Below are 19,036 nucleotides of genomic sequence, written 5' to 3'. Positions count from 1 at the left end.
AAGGGTAAATGTAAGGCTGGTGTAGGGTAGTTGTAGGGCATCTTCGGACATCGTCGGACACCCATGACAGACCAATGCCGTTAACTCCATTTATCACGAATGGTCACCCATGGATATCCGACGACGGGTGAAGAATAGTAGGGTGGAGGGTTGTTTTGTAGTTTATTTCCAAATAAAGAAAGACCGCTACACTAACACGGTCTTTTTTAGTGGGCCAGCTGCTTGTTCGGGCCCAGGGCTTGTGGAACGTACGTGAGAAGAAGCTAGTAAGGAGAGGATCCTCTAGACGGCGGCTACAGTCTTCCACCTCAACGGGATCAGCAAGTATGAAGAACGTAGAGTCACTTAATCAACTACCCTTATCTTAATGATAGCAATTATATTTTTTCACAATAAAGATAAGAGATTCTGCATAATTCTGTTTATTCTACAGTTATAAACAATGAAAGTGTTTATGAAATGAGCAATCTTATTAGTGAACATATTTCAACCTTCAATTCGTTTTATCGCCTGTCTAATGTTCTATCAGGATGTTATTTAAATTTGGGTTAGTTTGAGGTGTTTTTCTGACAGTTTCGTTTATTGTCATTTTTCTTCGGCACCAGAATGAATCTATGGCCTGTGTTGGTATTGTATCCATTATCGCAGAAGCGAGAAAACAAATAATTCATTCTAGTGTTTGATCATATTGTTTTTTTGTTTTTTTTTTGTCGCGGGTGCCACAACAAAACAACAGTTTTTAAAGCAACGTAATTAACAATCACAAGTCGACATAACGAAAGCGCTAATTTCAGTCTTAACCTTACGTCCATTTTTGAAACTAAAGGACAGACGACAGCACGCTTTTTACTCGTCGTTTCAAATTCTTCACGACAAACTGAAATTTGACGTCTTTTCGTTCTTTGCATCACAAGCACAAAAAAAGACAAAACTTTTAAAAATGGCTTTTATTTTTAGTCATATCGATGTTATCAAATGAACGCAATTAAACTTCTATGGCAGAGGAGACATGTTGAGGCCTGCTCTGGTCAGCAGTTTTGATTGTAAACATTCACATGGTTTGTGGTGTTATATGCTGCTGATAGAGTGATAAGGAATAATTTGTCCATTGGTTTCTCATTTGAGATTAGATAAATAAAGCTTCATATACAATGTCAAAAACTTCCACGATTTATGTTATAATAAGCCGTTTGACAGAACATTGTATATATCAACCAATATAGTGGATGTTTCTTACCATATGGCAGTTACAACCTCATACTATGATAGTAAACCTGTAGTTGACAGGAATTGGTAGTGAAAATCAGTTGGCTGTTCACAGAACCTTGGTCATGAACTTTCAAGATCTGTCAATCAACATTGCTGGGAAATTTGGATTTGTTTGACAGTTATAAAAAACGTATTTGAAAGTAGTATTTGTAACTGTATGAGAGACTTGAAATTCCCAAGATATTTTTGTGATACATTTAATAAATCATTTTGCAAATTCTAGCAATTTCTAATTGTTAATTATTTGTTTATTTGAAATAAATGTACTCGCAGTCTGTACTAGCAGACAGCTCGGTGAGGTCAAGTGGAGTTGCCATTTTACTGATTGTCTGCCTTTTAAACTATTACCATGGCCTTTAAGCCGTCGACATGGCTTTTGTGATTTAGCCTTATGAAAGTAATTTTAATGGTCGTCTGCTTGTTTTCATTCTGGCGCCCGCGAAAAAACAATGACTTGAACAAGACTCGACACAACCTGTACTGTAAAGGCAAAACGAAAAACGACGGCAATGCGCCAAATGTCATCTCCGTGACAAAAACATACTAGCCCTTCGTTGGAGAGATAATATATATTTAATTCCATTTATACTATAATATCGTACTTCTTAATGTAAAGATCAATAAACTGTATCGCGCTAAATGTCCAATTTACATAAAACCTTCAAGGTTACATTCCTGGGATGCTGTTGATAACCTGTTAGCTGCTCTGGTATGTCATAAAACAATTAGTTCTGGTTCATAGGACATAAATTGATTACATTGTTACGAAAAGTACTCCAATGCAGTAAAATACATCTTTACTGGCAAAACACTTGGCTACGAGATTTACGAGAAAATATTATTTTTTTTACCAACGTTACTTCTGTTGTCTTTGTCTCTTCTTATACGCAGTGATCTCCCTTGACAAGCAAATCATATCTATGATTTCACTACGTAAGAACAAAGTTGTATGTATCACTTAAACATTTAAAGGCAAGATATTTAATTATTCCTCTTTGTCATACAATTTAACATTTTATATGAACCGAGTCAATAATTTTCATTTCTTTACGTCAACTTCATTATGAACTTCTTAAAGTTGCGCTCTCACAGATTGAACGTTTTGACGACTTTTTTAAGTGTTGTCTTGGAACGAGTTAATATATGCGAAAATACATGTAAACCAGTCATATAAGACTGCTGACAAAAAATAAGATCGCAGATTATTATTTTTAAGTTTCAAAAATTTATGTTTTATGCATTTTTCTTAAACCGTTAGTTAGAAACAGTTAGAAACGGTTTAAGCCATAAAACATTAATTTTGAAACAGAAATATGAAAATCTGCGATATGATCTTTTGTCAGCAGTCTTTTATAACTGATTTGTAGGTATATACGCAAAAAAATCGCTATTCCAAGACGAAAAATATAAAAAGTGGAAAAACAGTAAATCTGTGAGAGTGCAGCTTTAATGTAATATTCCGGCCATTCTTGATTCCTTTTTCGCAAAAAGTTGAATAAATCTCTTTTATGTGTTTGTGTATTTAACGATGTAGTTATCATCTGAGTATAACATGTTTTGACATTTTATTGTCACATGAAATCGCAAAGAATCGAACCTAGGAACAGATATTTCTTAAGGTAAAAAGGAAATAAAACCAAATCGTATAAAACCAGACCCATTATATAGTATAGTTGGCCTTTACAATATCAATAAATGAAACTATTCTAGACAAAAATAAAATTCTTAAAGGAAACCATGTACTTTAAGCTAATATAAAGTAAATTGGGAAATATGTTAACTAGTTTACGATGTATTTAGAATCCTTTGAAACATATTGCTTCTTATAGATATGTTATTTTAGCTTTATTCACGTTGGTCGATTATGATAGCTCATACTTTGTTCAAATATAACAATTCATGCTACTTAAAATCATAACAATTATGTTGCTTGCCTTTTCACTTGAAAGTGTTGGAACAAATCATTACAGAATGGATTTGAAAATGTGCTTATTTGTATCGCCCCCAATTTAATAAGGATTTGGAATAACGTGATGTGAAATAGTTATAACATTTATGAAAACATATTGATGATAAAGGTGATGAACAATAATACGACAGGGGCGTAGCTAAGGCCTAAAAACTTATAGGCCCGATGATTCTATGTGAGTTTGGAGACTTTTATATGCACATTACACACACATAATTATACTTGCAATGCCATGATTACAATAAAACCAAGCAAAACAACCTCTACGTAGTTTTAACAAACATCAATCTTGATTCGGTAAGAATAAAACAAACTCTTGAGTTGTTCAAAGTGTTTGAGAAGCTATTAGTATATATTGCATTTTTTGTTACTTAAATTTTGTCTTTTTTATAAAACGTTGTAGGCCCAGGTCTACAAGTCCTTTATGTAGCTACGTCACATAATATGTCTTGGAGGTTATTTAACTGCAATGGTACTTATTGACGGCTGATATGGCCTATCTAAGTGGCTATAGAACTATAGGTTATATTCTATTCAGTTCCATAGAGAGAGGACAAGTCATTTTCGTCCTCTTCCTCTGTAACATTCAAAAGCTGAATAGCTTTTGTATCACCGTAGATGTTGAATATAGGCCAGAACGGCTTTTTGACGTCAACGCCAGTGAATACTATGCCGTCCTCGGTGACGTTGGGTGTTAAATACGCGTTGCCATGGTGATCAACACGGAATCGGTACACGTTGTCCTCGGAATAGAATCTCTTAAATACAAACACTTCCGTGTAATTCAACACTTCACTGACGTTAGGGTCACACAGCACTAAGTCTTGCATCGGAATATCATCCGGCGCCACGTAAGATATACCAACGTTCATGTTTGCTAGCCAGCAACACACGCGCTCTGTGATGTTGAATTCGAGCCATTGACCAACAGGAAGTCGCTGCGCTCCAAAGCCAACCGCCCAACAGCCGCCTTCGTACCGTTGCCCCTCTGTGTTTTCTTCAAGTAACTCTAACTTGGGTCCATGGTTGTCGCTAAATGTCGGCCGACCTGTCGTACAATACGGGTGAATCAAAGGCATTTTGTAGAAGTCATGCAAAGAGTGATATAAAATGAATTGTCAAATTCAGATCTGAAAATGCATACACATAAATGTATGAGGTTTCTTTTCACTTATTACCTAATCATTTTAGATATTCTTCGTTTTTCTATTACGTTCGAAATATTTTTTTTTTCTTGAATTGCACAATAATTGTAGATATGTTTTCTATTACGTTAGAAATGTCACTTTTCACGAATTACTCGACAACTTTAGATAAATACCTTTTTTACGTTCGAAATGTCACTTTTTACGAATAACATAACAAACACTTTAAAACATTTTCTATTTTTTTCTATTACGTTCGAAATTTTCACGAATTATGCTATAACTTTAGATATGTTTTTTTTATTACGTTCGAAATGTAATTTTTCACGACCTTCCCAATAACATTAGAAAAGCTTTCATTTTTTCAGTATTTTTCGAAACTTTATTCTCCCTACCTTTGTGTATGACTTCAGCCGCTGTCGGTTTCAACGCAACAAAACATAAAAAAAGAACATTGAAAAGGCGGAATACATCCATTTTGGTTTACAAAATACTTATATGTATATTTGTTAATACTTTAATAAGACCTTGAGACCATACTTCAGCTGTTATGTGATAAAGGAATGTTTTAAATCGTCCATGTCTTTAAACACATTCCATTGATCATTTTGAACAGTAACCATATGTTAAGGCAGATAACCGAATTGTTAATTTCCGTAATCTCGTCAGTCGTTCAGTCTAATCGGTATATTTCGGGTTTGCCGGAGATTGCCGAGTTTGGACGATCGTCGTTCTACCCGTCACAAAACAGTCGTCAGATTCATTAGGCGCGTGTTGACTTGACCCGACAGTTTACGATACTGTTTACTTCCAGGACAAAAGTCGTAATAGTGTCCCGAAGTGGTTAAATAAGTTTAACTTTTGTGCTTGGTATAAACAACTTCCCCCCCCCCCAGAAAGCTGCTAAAAATGTTGTTTTTTATCCCAAGTATGCATACACGTTTGCGAAACATAACAAGTAATCAGACGTCTGCTTATCGTTTAGATATAGCTAACTCTCTCTAATGCTGATATGTTGCTGTTTTAAGATCCGACTTCAGAAAACAGGTTTAGGATGATAGAATGAAATAGAGCCATACTTACTTATGTAAGTGAATAATAAGCAGTGGCAAATTATTTTAATAACTGTTAAGATTGATTTTGACTTGGATATCTACTTACGGAGGTCGGAACAGTACAGCGCAAAGTAAGACACATACATAGTATTAAAGGAGTTACGTTGTTTGTTATCTTATAGTAAAGATATTAAAAAAAAGCTTATAACTTTACACGTTACGTTTTTACTCCCAGAAAGCTTGTGAATGCCACGTGTACTTGTACGAGCGAACTGTGTTCTGTTCGCTTCGTCATCTACGTACATGGATGTGTAAATTGAACATGTCGTAAATCACCTTTTAAACGCACAAAAAAGTTTTTTAGGGTATCAGAACGCCTTAAAGTACACGTTCAAGTTCACGCTCAAATATATATTTCGCAAACCAAGTACAAGTCAAGTGCGGAGCAATAACTGAACACATGGTCTGCCGAGGTCTGGGGATTGATCTACATGTACATGATCTTATATTTACCTCTCTTAGAGGCAACAACTAATGACCTATTTACCTTAATATTATGTATGTAACCAGTTTAATATACTTATATATGATAATTACAATTGCCAAATAGCTGCATGTTTGACTATTCGTGCCGAATCTCAGTATACAATGTTTACTTGCAATACGTGTACCTTTGTAGTACAATTGATACAATGCAACATATGATGTAAATAGGTTAACAGGTAACTAACTTAGTGGCGGTGGTGTTTGAATTCGGGATGACAACCTCGTACTGTTATTGCTAGTTATGAGTGCGGGTGTCGATCGTACTTAAGTGTCTGTGTTCTTTCGGGAACTAATCTGGTTAATTAATATATCATGATAATTATTACAAGCCGCCGCAGTTAACAAGTAATGCGAAGAAATTGGGTTTGATCGGAAATAGGTTAAATGTATGTACTTTCCGTGTGAATCAGGGGCGTAAGGAAACAATCGACCCAAGGGGGCACGTGTTTATGCGGTAACGGAGTTTGCATTCGGAACCCCTCGGCCATTTTTATCGAAAACAACTCACGATGTATGCCGGTACATCAGTTAAAGTAGTTCGTAATTTTTTGAATTATATCATTTATTAAATGTAGTGTTTCAGCTTGTATTAATTGATCTAAGTTTTAATCGATTGCCAGTGAAGTGAATTATTACAAACACTAATAAGATTCCCAAGAGTAAAGTCATTCAGTTTAACTGCTAAATTAGATTACTACGCGACCTACTTGCCGCGGACTTAAACATACCGATTTCTGAGTATGTAAACCGTCCAAATACATCCGATGATGTTTTCGATAAAAAGGCCGAGGAATTCCGAATGCCGAGTTTGCCACGTAACTAGCTGTAGTTAGCGTGCCCGATGGTCGGATATTTCCATCCGCACCAGACACACATGAAATATATATTGCCATTGCATAATGACTTCAAACGCGGACTGTTGTTCATTTCACTATCAGGTGCATGCGTTGTTGATAAGCTGACGTCATGAAGCGCAGTAATTTTCCCGTGATTTTCGTATTTTTACATAATTTAAATACTATTGGATTTTATTTTATAAAGTTCAATTTGATTTTTTAATATTTTAGATTGAATTTCACAGATTTGAAATGTCATGAATTAGCATAAACATAAACATTCACATGATGATGAAAGGCGCGTTGTTTTCGTGACTCATATTTCCATGGGGTGGGAGATTGTCCCGGCACATGTCACATGAACGGAAACACATGTTCGGTATGCAAAAATAATGATATGTCAGTAGTGCTTATCTTATGTTGTCATCAGAAGTATTTTGTACTTGCTGCTGTAGATAAATCCGAGTAGTATTTGTAAACACACAAAAAACGCTAGCTTCATGAACGGTGCACATTTGAAAGAAATAAACGTCAATGTTACACATTAAAGTTATGGTAGTTGGAAATAACATCACCATGGAATGAAGCAATTTCTGCCAAACTCTATAAATGTTGTGAAAAAGATGGAAGTTATTGTCAGAACATTAAACATCTAATCGTTGAATCTTAAACCACCATTTGCAGCTCCACAATATGATTCAGATCATCTTTTAACGAAACAAGGATAACTGTTTTGTCTTAACACGCTTTAAGGCATACATTGTTTATTTATACTTTGAAATGAAATTGGCATTAGGTAGTAGATGAAATAATCAGCTAATTTATTGTCTACGAACTGTTTTTATTCTAATTTTAGCCAATAATTCTCCAACTGTTCGCGTGTTTCGGCTGGTAACGAGTGTAAAATATTTATAGAGTATCTATCTGTTTTGACTAATGAACCAATACATTAATGCAATATTGGTTTGCCAAATACACAGACAGTCTAGTAAGTCAACAAAATACATGACAGCTGACGTTTATTCCTTTTTTTTTCGGTGGAAAAAAAGATATGAATTGTGTCGAAATTATGGAAATTCGAAGTTAACGGCATGGAGTCTGGCTTTTTTAAACAGGAATTATTACGTGTGCATGTAATCAATCGAATGGAGTGTTATAAGTGACAATTGATCATCGATACAAGAAAACAACAACATATTAACTGCTGTGAAACTCACCGACGCAGAACGTGGCACGCGCCTAATTAGCAGACGTAATGTTGATGTCTCTGAAATCTTGGCATATATTATCTACCGGTGGTTCACAACTGTTATTAATTACTTTGGGGCAATCCATTACACAAACTATGCCTACAGCCACGGTAACACTTCATGGCATCATAAAAAATCCCAAGAAGTTCATACCAAGCCTAGTAAACATATACACAGTTTTGCGGATTTTCTATTTTGTGTTAATGTTATATTAGTAATGTGGTCAACATATAGTTCCATATCATTCGACAAGTAACGGACATGATTAACATAAACTAAAGGAATTACGTAGACATTGTAGTTGGGTATTGTTGGATATTGTCAGCGAGTGCTTTTAGGAGATTTACTGTGTTTTCATCTGCTTCGTTCATACAACTGGTAAGTAAACGTATACATATCGCATGTTGAAATAACATATCAAATCCGTGCGCTTATAAATATGTTGAACGCAAAATATGAGTGAGTATATATGAAACCAATATTATCACGTATTTGGGAACGTCTTATTGTTAACATGTGTGCTATGCTATAGGTTGATTGCTAGAGGTTCAATTATTTCGATGTTATAGAGAATATGCGCTACCAGTAAGATATGTTACTTGGTATGTAATGTCTTTTTGTGCAGAAATCCGATATAAGAGTATTTACTGCATATCTTCGTGAACAAAACCTATCATATCCCTGTGAAACTGTATGTGTGCGTAAATGTTGAAACGATTTTGTGCTTATACTGAGGGTGCAGTGGACGCTTCCCTACTACGCAATGTTGTATTTTTTTTAGTCATCAACACCCACTAGCCTAATACAAAATGTGGGGCTATTGAAGGTTTAGTACCTTCAACCGTACTACGCATTGCGGGATTATAAAGGTTTAAGTACCTTCTAACCTAATACAAAGTTCAGCACCTACTACCTTACTACTCAATTCGGGGGTAATGAGGGTTTAGTACCTACTGCCCTATTACGCAATGCAGGGGTAATGAAGGCTTAGTACCTACTACTCTACTACGCAATGCGGGGGTTATAAGGGTTAAGTACCTACTACCTTACTACGCAATGCGGGGGTAATGAGGGTTTAGTTCCTACTACCTTACTACGCAATGCGGGGCTATTGAGGGTTTAGTACCTACTACCTTAGTTCGCAATGCGGGGCTATTGAGGGTTTAGTACCTACTACCTTACTACGCAATGCGGGGCTATTGAGGGTTCAGCATCTACTACCTTACTACGCAATGCGGGGCTATTGAGGGTTCAGCACCTACTTCCTTACTACGCAATGCGGGGCTATTGAGGGCTTAGTACCTAGTACCTTACTACGCAATGCGGGGCTATTGAGGGTTTAGTACCCACAACCTTAGTTCGCAATGCGGGGGTAATGAGGGTTCAGTACCTACTACCTTACTACGCAATGCGGGGCTATTGAGGGTTCAGCACCTACTACCTTACTACGCAATTCGGGGCTATTGAGGGTTTAGTACCCACAACCTTAGTTCGCAATGCGGGGGTAATGAGGGTTCAGTACCTACAACCTTACTACGCAATGCGGCGGTAATGAGGGTTTAGTACCTACTGCCCTATTACGCGATTCGGGGCTTTTGAGGGTTTAGTACCTACTACCTACTTCCCTACTACGCAATGTCGGGGTATTGACCTTTCAGTACTAACTATCTTACCAACAAATGCGAAACAATTGTCAGTGCATCACTACATAATGTGGGGGTTATGAGGGTTCAGTACCCGTTACTCATCTACACATTATTGGGGTGATGAGGGTTCAGTACCCGCTACCCTAATACACAATGTGGGGGTTATGAGGATTCAGAACACGTTACTCATCTACGCATTATTGGGGTGAAGAGGGTTCAGTGCCCGCTACCCTACTACGTATTGTCGGGGTGATGAGGGCTCAGTACCCACTTACCTACTTCAAATTGTTGGAGTAATGAGGGTTCAGTACCCGCGACCCATCTACGTATTGTTGGGGTGATGAGGGTTCAATACCCGCTTCCCTACTACGTATTGTTGGGGTAATGAGGGTTCAATACCCGCGACCCATCTACGTATTGTTGGGGTGATGAGGGTTCAATACCCGCTTCCCTACTACGTATTGTTGGGGTGATGAGGGCTCAGTGCCCGCTACCCTACTACGTATTGTTGGGGTGATGAGGGCTCAGTACCCACTTACCTACTACAAATTGTTGGGGTAATGAGGGTTCAGTACCCGCGACCCATCTACGTATTGTTGGGGTGATGAGGGTTCAGTGCCCACTACCCTACTACGTATTGTTGGGGTGATGAGGGCTCAGTACCCACTTACCTACTACAAATTGTTGGGGTAATGCGGGTTCAGTACCCGCGACCCATCTACGTATTGTTGGGGTGATGAGGGTTCAATACCCGCTTCCCTACTACGTATTGTTGGGGTGATGAGGGCTCAGTGCCCGCTACCCTACTACGTATTGTTGGGGTGATGAGGGCTCAGTACCCACTTACCTACTACAAATTGTTGGGGTAATGAGGGTTCAGTACCCGCGACCCATCTACGTATTGTTGGGGTGATGAGGGTTCAGTGCCCGCTACCCTACTACGCATTGTTGGGGTGATGAGGGCTCAGTACCCACTTACCTACTACAAACTGTTGGGGTAATGCGGGTTCAGTACCCGCGACCCATCTACGTAATGTTGGGGTGATGAGGGTTCAATACCCGCTTCCCTACTACGTATTGTAGAGGTAATGAGGGCTCAGTACCCGCTACCCTACTTCGCAATGTGGGGGTAATGAGGATTCAGAACCCGTTACTCATCTACGCATTATTGGGGTGATGAGGGTTCAGTAGCCGCTACCCTACCATGCAATGTGGGATTAATGAGGATTCAGTATTGACCACCTTCCACGCAATGTTGGGTAATGAGGGTTCAGTACTTACTACTCTACTACGTAATGCGGGGGTAATGAGGTTTCTGTACCCGCTACCCTATAGCACATTTTGGGGGTAATGAGGGTTCAGTACCCGCTACACTTCTACGCATTGTTTGGGTTATGATGGTTCAGTACCGACTATCCTACTGCGCATTGGTTTGGTAAGATAGTTCAGTACCCGCTATCCTACTACGCATTGTTGGGGTAATGATGGTTATGTACCGACTACCCTACTTCGCATTGTATGGGTATTACTGTTCAGTACCGACTACCCTTCAACGCATTGTGGTGTAATGCAATTTCAGTACCCACATCTCTACTGCGCATTTTTGGGGTAATGAGGGTTCAGTACCTACTACCCTACTAGGCATTGTGAGTGTAATGAGGATTCAGTAACCGCTACCCTACTACGCAATGTTGGGGTAATGAGGTTTCAGTACCCGCTACCCTACTACGCATTGTTGGGGTAATGAGGTTTTAGTATCCTCTACCCTTCTACGCATTGTGGGTGTTATAAGGGTTCCGTAACCACTACCCTACTAAGTAGTGTGGGGTTATGAGGGTTAGGTACCTACTACCCTACTACGCATTGTTGATGTAATGAGGGTTCAGTACCGATTACCCTACTACGCAATGCAGGGGTTAATGAGGATTCAGAACAAACTACCCTACTATGCAATGTGGAGGGTTATGAGAGTTCAGTACTAACTACCCTACTACGCAATGCAGGGGTTAATGAGGGTTCAGAGCAAACTACCCTACTATGCAATGTGGAGGGTTATGAGAGTTCAGTACTAACTACCCTACTACGCAATGCGGGGGTAATTAGAGGCAGTACCAACTACCCTACTAAGCAATTCGGGGGGTAATGAGAGTGCAGTTCTTACTGCCCTACTACACAATGCGGGGTTAATGAGGGTTCAGTACCTACTACCCTACTTCGCAATGTGGGAGTGATGATGGTTCAGTACCGACTATCCGTACTACACAATGCGGGGTTAATGAGGGTTCAGTACCTACTACCCTACTTCGCAATGTGGGAGTGATGATGGTTCAGTACCGACTATCCGTACTACACAATGCGGGGTAATGAGGGTTTAGTACCGATCACCCTATTACGGATGTGCGGTTGATGAGAGTTCAGTACGGACTTCCCCTACTACGCAATTCGGGCAAATGACGGTTTAGTACCGACTACCCGTACTACGCACTGCGGGGTAAATTCGGGTTCAGTACCTACTACCCTACTACGCTGTTTACTTGAATTACAACTCTAAATAATCGGCTCATTGTAAATTTATTTAATGAAGGTAATGCAAATTAATATACCAATACTGAAGATGTTTCGCAACACGACGTATACGTGTACACGTACTTGTACGTACATATACAGCGTGTATGCAGTTGCGTTTAGAACTGGTTTGCAATTTTTCTCCGTAAACTTGTTTTTGTAGGCATAAAACATTGTCCTCGTGCCATCGCACATGACATCCATTATTCACGTGTACAACGTACAAAAGAAGTCCACATGTACACGTGTCTGCATACGTAGTGTTCCGCAACTGCTCTAAAGATAAATATTGTGTACTAGTTCAATTTAGGTCTTAAGTATTAAGCCATTTTTAAAATGTTAAATTGCCTTCCAATTTTCTTTTCAAATGAAACACCACAAAGCATTCTAGTCTTGATCTGTTTAACACAAAACAAACCTCTCAATTTACTATTCACCATCGTTTAGCAAACTTTCACACCTAGTCTGTCATCTCTTTACGGCGCTACTCAAACGTTTGGAGCGCTTGTCTGTGTTACAAATATTGGGGGTATTGTCATTGCCTTTTTGACAGTGTGCCAAACTTTTGAAATGGTGTCATAATTAAAAAAAATCGATTTAAAAAGTCGTTAAGTAGCTTAAAATAATAAGCACTCTTTTGCAATGATATTTTGCACATGTGTACCGAGTCAATAGCTTGAACTGAATTACGTGTTTGGTTCTGCCTCTTGATTGGCTGAGACGAAATGACGCGCTTTGGCATTCGCTTCTAGTTCTTTTGATTTTATGCATTAGGAACACCTCGGTCATTTTCATCAAAAATAACTTTGGATGTATGCCGGTACATTAGTAGAAGTAGTTCGTATTTTTTTGGAAAAAGTAATACTTAATTGCAGTGTTTCAACATGTATTTTCATTATTTAGTTTAAACTGATTGCCTGTAAGGTATATTTTAGCATAAATACTAGTAATTAAGGTTCCAAAGATTATTTAATTCCTTATGTACATAACTGCGTAAATTCATTCAGACTGCTCTATTGAAATAACTACATGATCTTCTTGCAGCATCGTAAAACTGTTAGGATTTCTGACATTGAAAACCTTCCATATACATCCGAGGTTGTTTTCGATGAAAAATAAATGGCCGAATAATTTATTTACATCAGAGTTTTTTTCGATGGAAAATGGACGAAGAATTCATTTACATCAGATGTTGTTTCCTATGGAAAATGGCCGAGGAATTCATTTACATCAGAGATTGTTTTCGACGGATAATGGCCGAGGAATTCATTTACATCAGAGGTTGTTTTCGATGGAAAATGGCCGAGGAATCCATTTACATCAGAGGTTGTTTTCGATGGAAAATGGCCGAGGAATTCATTTACATCAGAGGTTGTTTTCGATGGAAAATGGCCGAGGAATTCATTTACATCAGAGGTTGTTTTCGATGAAAAATGGCCGAGGAATTCATTTACATCAGAGGTTATTTTCAATTGAAAATGGCCGAGGAATCCGAATGATTTTCATACATCCTTCTACAATCTTCCTCGCTTCTCTTTCCAAATAAAAACGCAAGATAATAGTCTAATATTGATCGCTTCAACACAAAAAAATGTCTTCTCCCAATTTAATATTCAAAATCTTGAACGGTTTTAATGTAAAATAATGGAATAATTCGAAGAATGTATCTCCTTTGTATTGACAAGCACTCTCTCGCATTAACTTAATTACTATTTCCTGCTATTTTTACAACTAAGTTACGTTCAATTTCGTCCATAAACTGTAAATTGAATGTGGTGTAGGAAAGTTTCCTGGGACGATAATGTTCCTGGCTCCTCGGTTTTCTCAGCCAAATATCGGCATAATTATTTTGAGGTGTGCTGAGCGAAACTGAAATAATGTTACTGTTCTTAGAACTTTCACGGGCTTCCTTATATTGATTGGCAAATCCTGCCTAGCTATTACTTCATTAATGCATTTTTGAATAAACGGTGTAGTTCTTTTCAAGACTTTGTCCTTGCACAACTTAAAGATGCATTTAATGGATAGCTGAATACTCAAGTGGTTTCCTGTTATTTCACGCGATGGATTTTGAAGTGTTTCGGAAGCTTTTCGATGTTGGCAAAAGTAAGTTTATTAGAACATCTTATTTTGATATCTGCTCAGACCTGTTCCCATATTCCGCTAACATTTAGAATCTGAGATCACGATTCGGGGGCATTGATTACAAACAATCTCGAACCTGAGTTCAGACGCTAGACTCAATATGGAAAAAAACCCACTTCATTTCGTTGTAACTGTCATCCTTGCAAAGCGTTGAGAATGTACAATTTGCTGAAATATATTACTATTTGAATGTTGATCTCTTATTGACGTATATTTTTGTTAAAGAAATGGAATTAATACTGATATCTTTTTCTTCATGAAATTGATTTCTGAGTCTGAGTCTAGACTTGGACTGGGAGCTGTTCGTAACCATGGCCCCAGGGCCTAAAGATAAATATCTTATTTTATTTTTAAAACGTATCTCAGAAGAGCTTTGCAGATGAAAACCGTGGATTATCTAAGAACAGCTTTTTACAGTTTCTTAAAAATATTTTTGTTAAAATGAACCTTAATAACGGTATTCTGTGAACTTCGAGATTTAGCTCTTCAGAGTTTTAGTCTCAGACTCCAGATGTCAGTATATGGCCCTTGTCAAGACGTTACGTAAGCAGCGTTCATAGTATGTCGGTAAATGTCCGAACTTGGCAAACACTCCATTCGGCGTATGTGCAAACCATGCTTTGCTGATATGACGATATTGTAAACCTGAGGCTATTTGAAGTTAATCGTTCAATGTAAGTTTGTATATGATTAGTATTTGGAAATATTCAATTGAAACTTGAAAGTGTGTTACTTGCTGTTTGTTTGTCTGGTGTACATCGATTTATCGTAGGTCATTTAATGTTTGATATCTAAACAAAATAACAGTAACATTCTTTAATATTGTCAATACAAAATTGTTTTTTATGTAACTTTGAAAGAACAACAAAAGTCATTTGAATTCGATTTTTCTTAGGATTTACCAAAATTGTTGTGATATTCAGGAGGACTGGATTACCTTAATAATAGATCTGTTATTAAAGGCAGACCATAATGGTGTTACCACTACGTATCAGAGGCCCCTGGGACTTATATGTCTGCACATCGCATATAAACCATGATTGCTTCTAAACATGGGACGCCGTTATTGAAATACGAACGTAGAGTACATTTTCAGGCCTACTGACTGAATTCATTGTTGAACCATAAAGATTGTATCATTTTTTTCAAAATATTCGGTTTGCAAATCTCATATTGATAAACGTTTTATGTGGCGTAATTATTGGTCATAAAGCTTATATATTGGCCGTTCACATTAAGGTTTCAAGGAAGTAGCTGGTAGGCTTATGTTGTGACGTCAGCGTCACAAGGCTTTAAAAGTGATGTTAGATGTCCGCGTGCATATGTCATACTTCGTTTGTGCTTGGATAACACATCATATTAAAGTGACACTCTTATTCAAAATCAATACATACACATGTATAACAGTCATCACATTTGACTGACAAACCTTTAACTACTTACTAAATAATGCATTTATGGAACATATTAATTACTGATAACAAGATTGTAACGGTGCATTTAATAGCAGAAAGCGCAAAAATATTAAATGATTGGTGAATGCCAAAAGATTAACTGCGGTCTACTATAGTGTTATAAGGTAGAAATTCCATTTTTTATGCTCTTTTCATTCAAATTAAACTCGATATCCTCCATAAGAACCATTGTTTTCGACATTTAGTCATCCTTTTTGGAATATTAAAACAATATTTTTCAATTGTTATAAATCTTATTTGGGAGTAAAAGTGCATCTTTAAATGCAAAGTTCGTCTTGTTGTGAAACTGAGTTTATATTAAATACATGTATTACACACTAAAACGCACTAAATACCAAAAGCTTTGCATGCAGATGGCAATACTCGTGCTTAGGGTTCGTTACGCACATGATTTGACAATTACATTAAAATATGTTGCAAATACACATATGACAGATACAGAAAAAGGTACGATGACACTGGCGATATACAACATGACGCTAACAATATAACACACAGGTTCATAGACTGACCGTCATTTTCAGCATTTACTATGTGGACATAGCTATAGAATGAAAGACAAATAAACACGTGCATATCAATGAAAGTGCATTCAAACTCAATATGTAATGCATAATGCTGTAGAATTGGTCCATACATAAACTGTATAGTTTACTTCAACGAATGTAAACGGTGCAATTTTTCTCTAGAAAAAGCACACGTGCACACCAAACTGTAAGAACATATGTCTGTTTACATTGCGAGCAATGAAACACATGGCGCATTAATGTACATAAGGAAATAAAGAGTTTGAATGTGATTTCGTAAAGAGGCATCTTCTGCTAATAGTTGGAAGCGTTTTTGTTCTATCAGATTTTCTGGAGACATAATTATACCAAAGCATGCTATCCTGTTCATAATGTAACCAAACTGTTGTATTATATAATAGTTTTTTCTGCAAACATGTCCATTGACAAAACACTTATAAGATAAGGTGGATAATTGGAAGTCCATTTAACTTTTTTATTTTTGCTTCATTTGAAACAAGTGAACGAGGATTTTCAAATCAAATCCCTCGATTGAGCTACCTGGTTCTTAAGCGTGCACCAGTGTACAGCACTGTCACAGGGAATTTGATGTCCCGGAAGACTATTAGTAATTGCTTTATTGATGTGGCGGGTAATCGAACATGAGCTCCCTGGATTGACAGTCGAGTGTGTAACCACTAGATCACAGATTAACCAAAAGGTCTTTATAAAACATAAATGTTCGCCTAGCTGCGCGAGACGTTAATGATTATTAACCGTAAAGGCTTCCTTATAAACAATAACCTATACTTGTTAATGTTTGGGCACAATGACGCGTGCTACGTGTACATGAATGCGATCTTAACTCGTTGCATTCGGTGCAATGTAATTAAAGTTTCCCAAGATGTGAGCCTTAAATACAATTATTATCGACTAAATGTTGCTTTAATGCCAACAGTACCTATTTTCGAAAATTGGTACGATCAAATCGCATTAGAGAGAGAAAACTACATTGTTCCCAACCTTATGGAAACCCTATAAATATCTGTGTTCTATTTGCGTAAATACTACAGTTTATCTGAAGAGTGTATATTCAGAAATATATCCCAGGAGAAGCAGGACCAGTTTCTTAAATGGCTTATTTTCGGTATGTTTCCCCCAATCATCACCCAGTGCCAATTTCTCCTGGTAATGTATTTCTTTACTGGATCTATAATATGAATCATCTGTATAAAAAAACTAGAAAAAATGGCTGGACGAGTTCAATATAAGGTACGAGGGAAGGGTAAACATGACTGGAACAGTTCAGTGTTGAATCAAACGAAGAGAAAACATGACTGGAACAGTTCAATGCTGAATATAAAGGAACGGTGAACATGACTGGAACAGTTCTATGTTGAAAATAAGGGAAGGGGGAACATGACTGGAACAGTTCTACGTTGAAAACAAGGGAAGGGGGAACATGACTGGAACAGTTCTATGTTGAAATCAAATAAAGGGCGAACATGACTGGAGCAGTCCAATGTTGAATACAAGGGAAGGGTGAACACGGCTGGAACAATTCAATGTTGAATACAAGGGGGGGGGGGGAGGGTGAACACGGCTGGAACAATTCAATGTTGAATACAAGGAGGGGGGGGGGGGAGGGTGGACACGGCTGGAACAATTCAATGTTGAATACAAGGGGGGGGGGGGGTGAACATGACTAAAACAGTCCAATGTTGAATACAAGGGAAGGGTGAACATGACTGGGACAATTCAATGTTGAATTCAAACAAAGGGCGAACATGACTGGAACAGTCCAATGTTGAATACAATGGGGAGGGAGGGTGAACATGGCTGGAACAGTCTAATGTTGAATTCAAACGGAGGGTGAACATGACTGGAACAATTCAATGATGAATTTAAACAAAGGGCGAACATGACTGGAACAGTCCAATGTTGAATACAAATGAAGAGTGAACAAGGCTGGAACAGTCTAATGTTGAATACAAATGAAGAGTGAACATGTCTTGAACAGTCCAATGTTGAATACAAATGAAGAGTGACCAAGGCTGGAACAGTCTAATGTTGAATACAAATGAAGAGTGAACATGGCTGGAACAGTCCAATGTTGAATACAAATGAAGGGTGAACATGGCTCGAACAGTTCAATGATGAATACAAAAAAGGGTGGAAATGTCTGGAACAGTTCAATGTTGAAAACAAATGAAGGGTGAACACAGAATAGGTCACCGTTAAATATCTGACATATTGTTTGTTTTACTAACAATGTCAATGTGCTCGTATACAGACTGTCTTTTATTTCCAATTAAGTATTTTTGGAGTTGTTCTTAAATGTAAACTAGTCAAGAAACTAGGCTGCCATTTTGTTATAGGTTGTCCTAAATAAGAGAATGACATTTCGACGTGTTTAAACATTCATTTTACGAAACATGAATGTTTTGAAAGCATCCGAGATTTATTGTTCTTTAATCATTTAACTGTTTAGTTATCTTTTGTAACTGTTTGAAAAGTTTAAGTATTTACTCATTAAAGTATAAGATAATAAACAAATTGCCCCATGTCAAACCGAATGTTATACGCAAGATTTATGTTGAGTAACGTATTCGAACCGAATTTTCCCTAT

The 19,036-nt window shown here is 37.6% G+C and overlaps 2 protein-coding genes across 10 annotated transcripts in view; one reads left to right on the top strand and one right to left on the bottom strand.

The window, feature by feature from the left end:
* The window catches only part of LOC128211003 (Kv channel-interacting protein 4-like), a 422,182-nt gene that overhangs the window by 297,178 nt on the left and 105,968 nt on the right, over window positions 1–19,036 (top strand). For 8 of the 9 annotated variants that reach the window (XM_052915369.1, XM_052915371.1, XM_052915374.1 and 5 more), the window contains one exon: window positions 211–324. The exons of the other annotated variant lie outside the window; for it this stretch is intronic. In XM_052915369.1, the coding sequence (XP_052771329.1) occupies window positions 211–324 (114 nt within the window). The remainder of the gene's footprint in view (window positions 1–210; window positions 325–19,036) is intronic. 9 annotated transcript variants of the gene reach the window in all.
* Window positions 2,886–4,875, bottom strand: LOC128211004 (protein neuralized-like). The gene is made up of 2 exons (XM_052915380.1): window positions 4,779–4,875; window positions 2,886–4,286 (listed from the first exon to the last, which is right to left on the bottom strand). The coding sequence occupies exons 1-2, from the start codon at window positions 4,858–4,860 to the stop codon at window positions 3,769–3,771; spliced, it is 600 nt and encodes a 199-aa protein (XP_052771340.1). The 5' UTR covers window positions 4,861–4,875; the 3' UTR covers window positions 2,886–3,768.

The sequence above is a fragment of the Mya arenaria genome, chromosome 12 (assembly GCF_026914265.1).
Source record: "Mya arenaria isolate MELC-2E11 chromosome 12, ASM2691426v1".
NCBI classification, from domain to species: domain Eukaryota; kingdom Metazoa; phylum Mollusca; class Bivalvia; order Myida; family Myidae; genus Mya; species Mya arenaria.
Note: the sequence above shows the minus strand (reverse complement) of the source record. Positions and strands in the feature narration are given on the sequence as shown.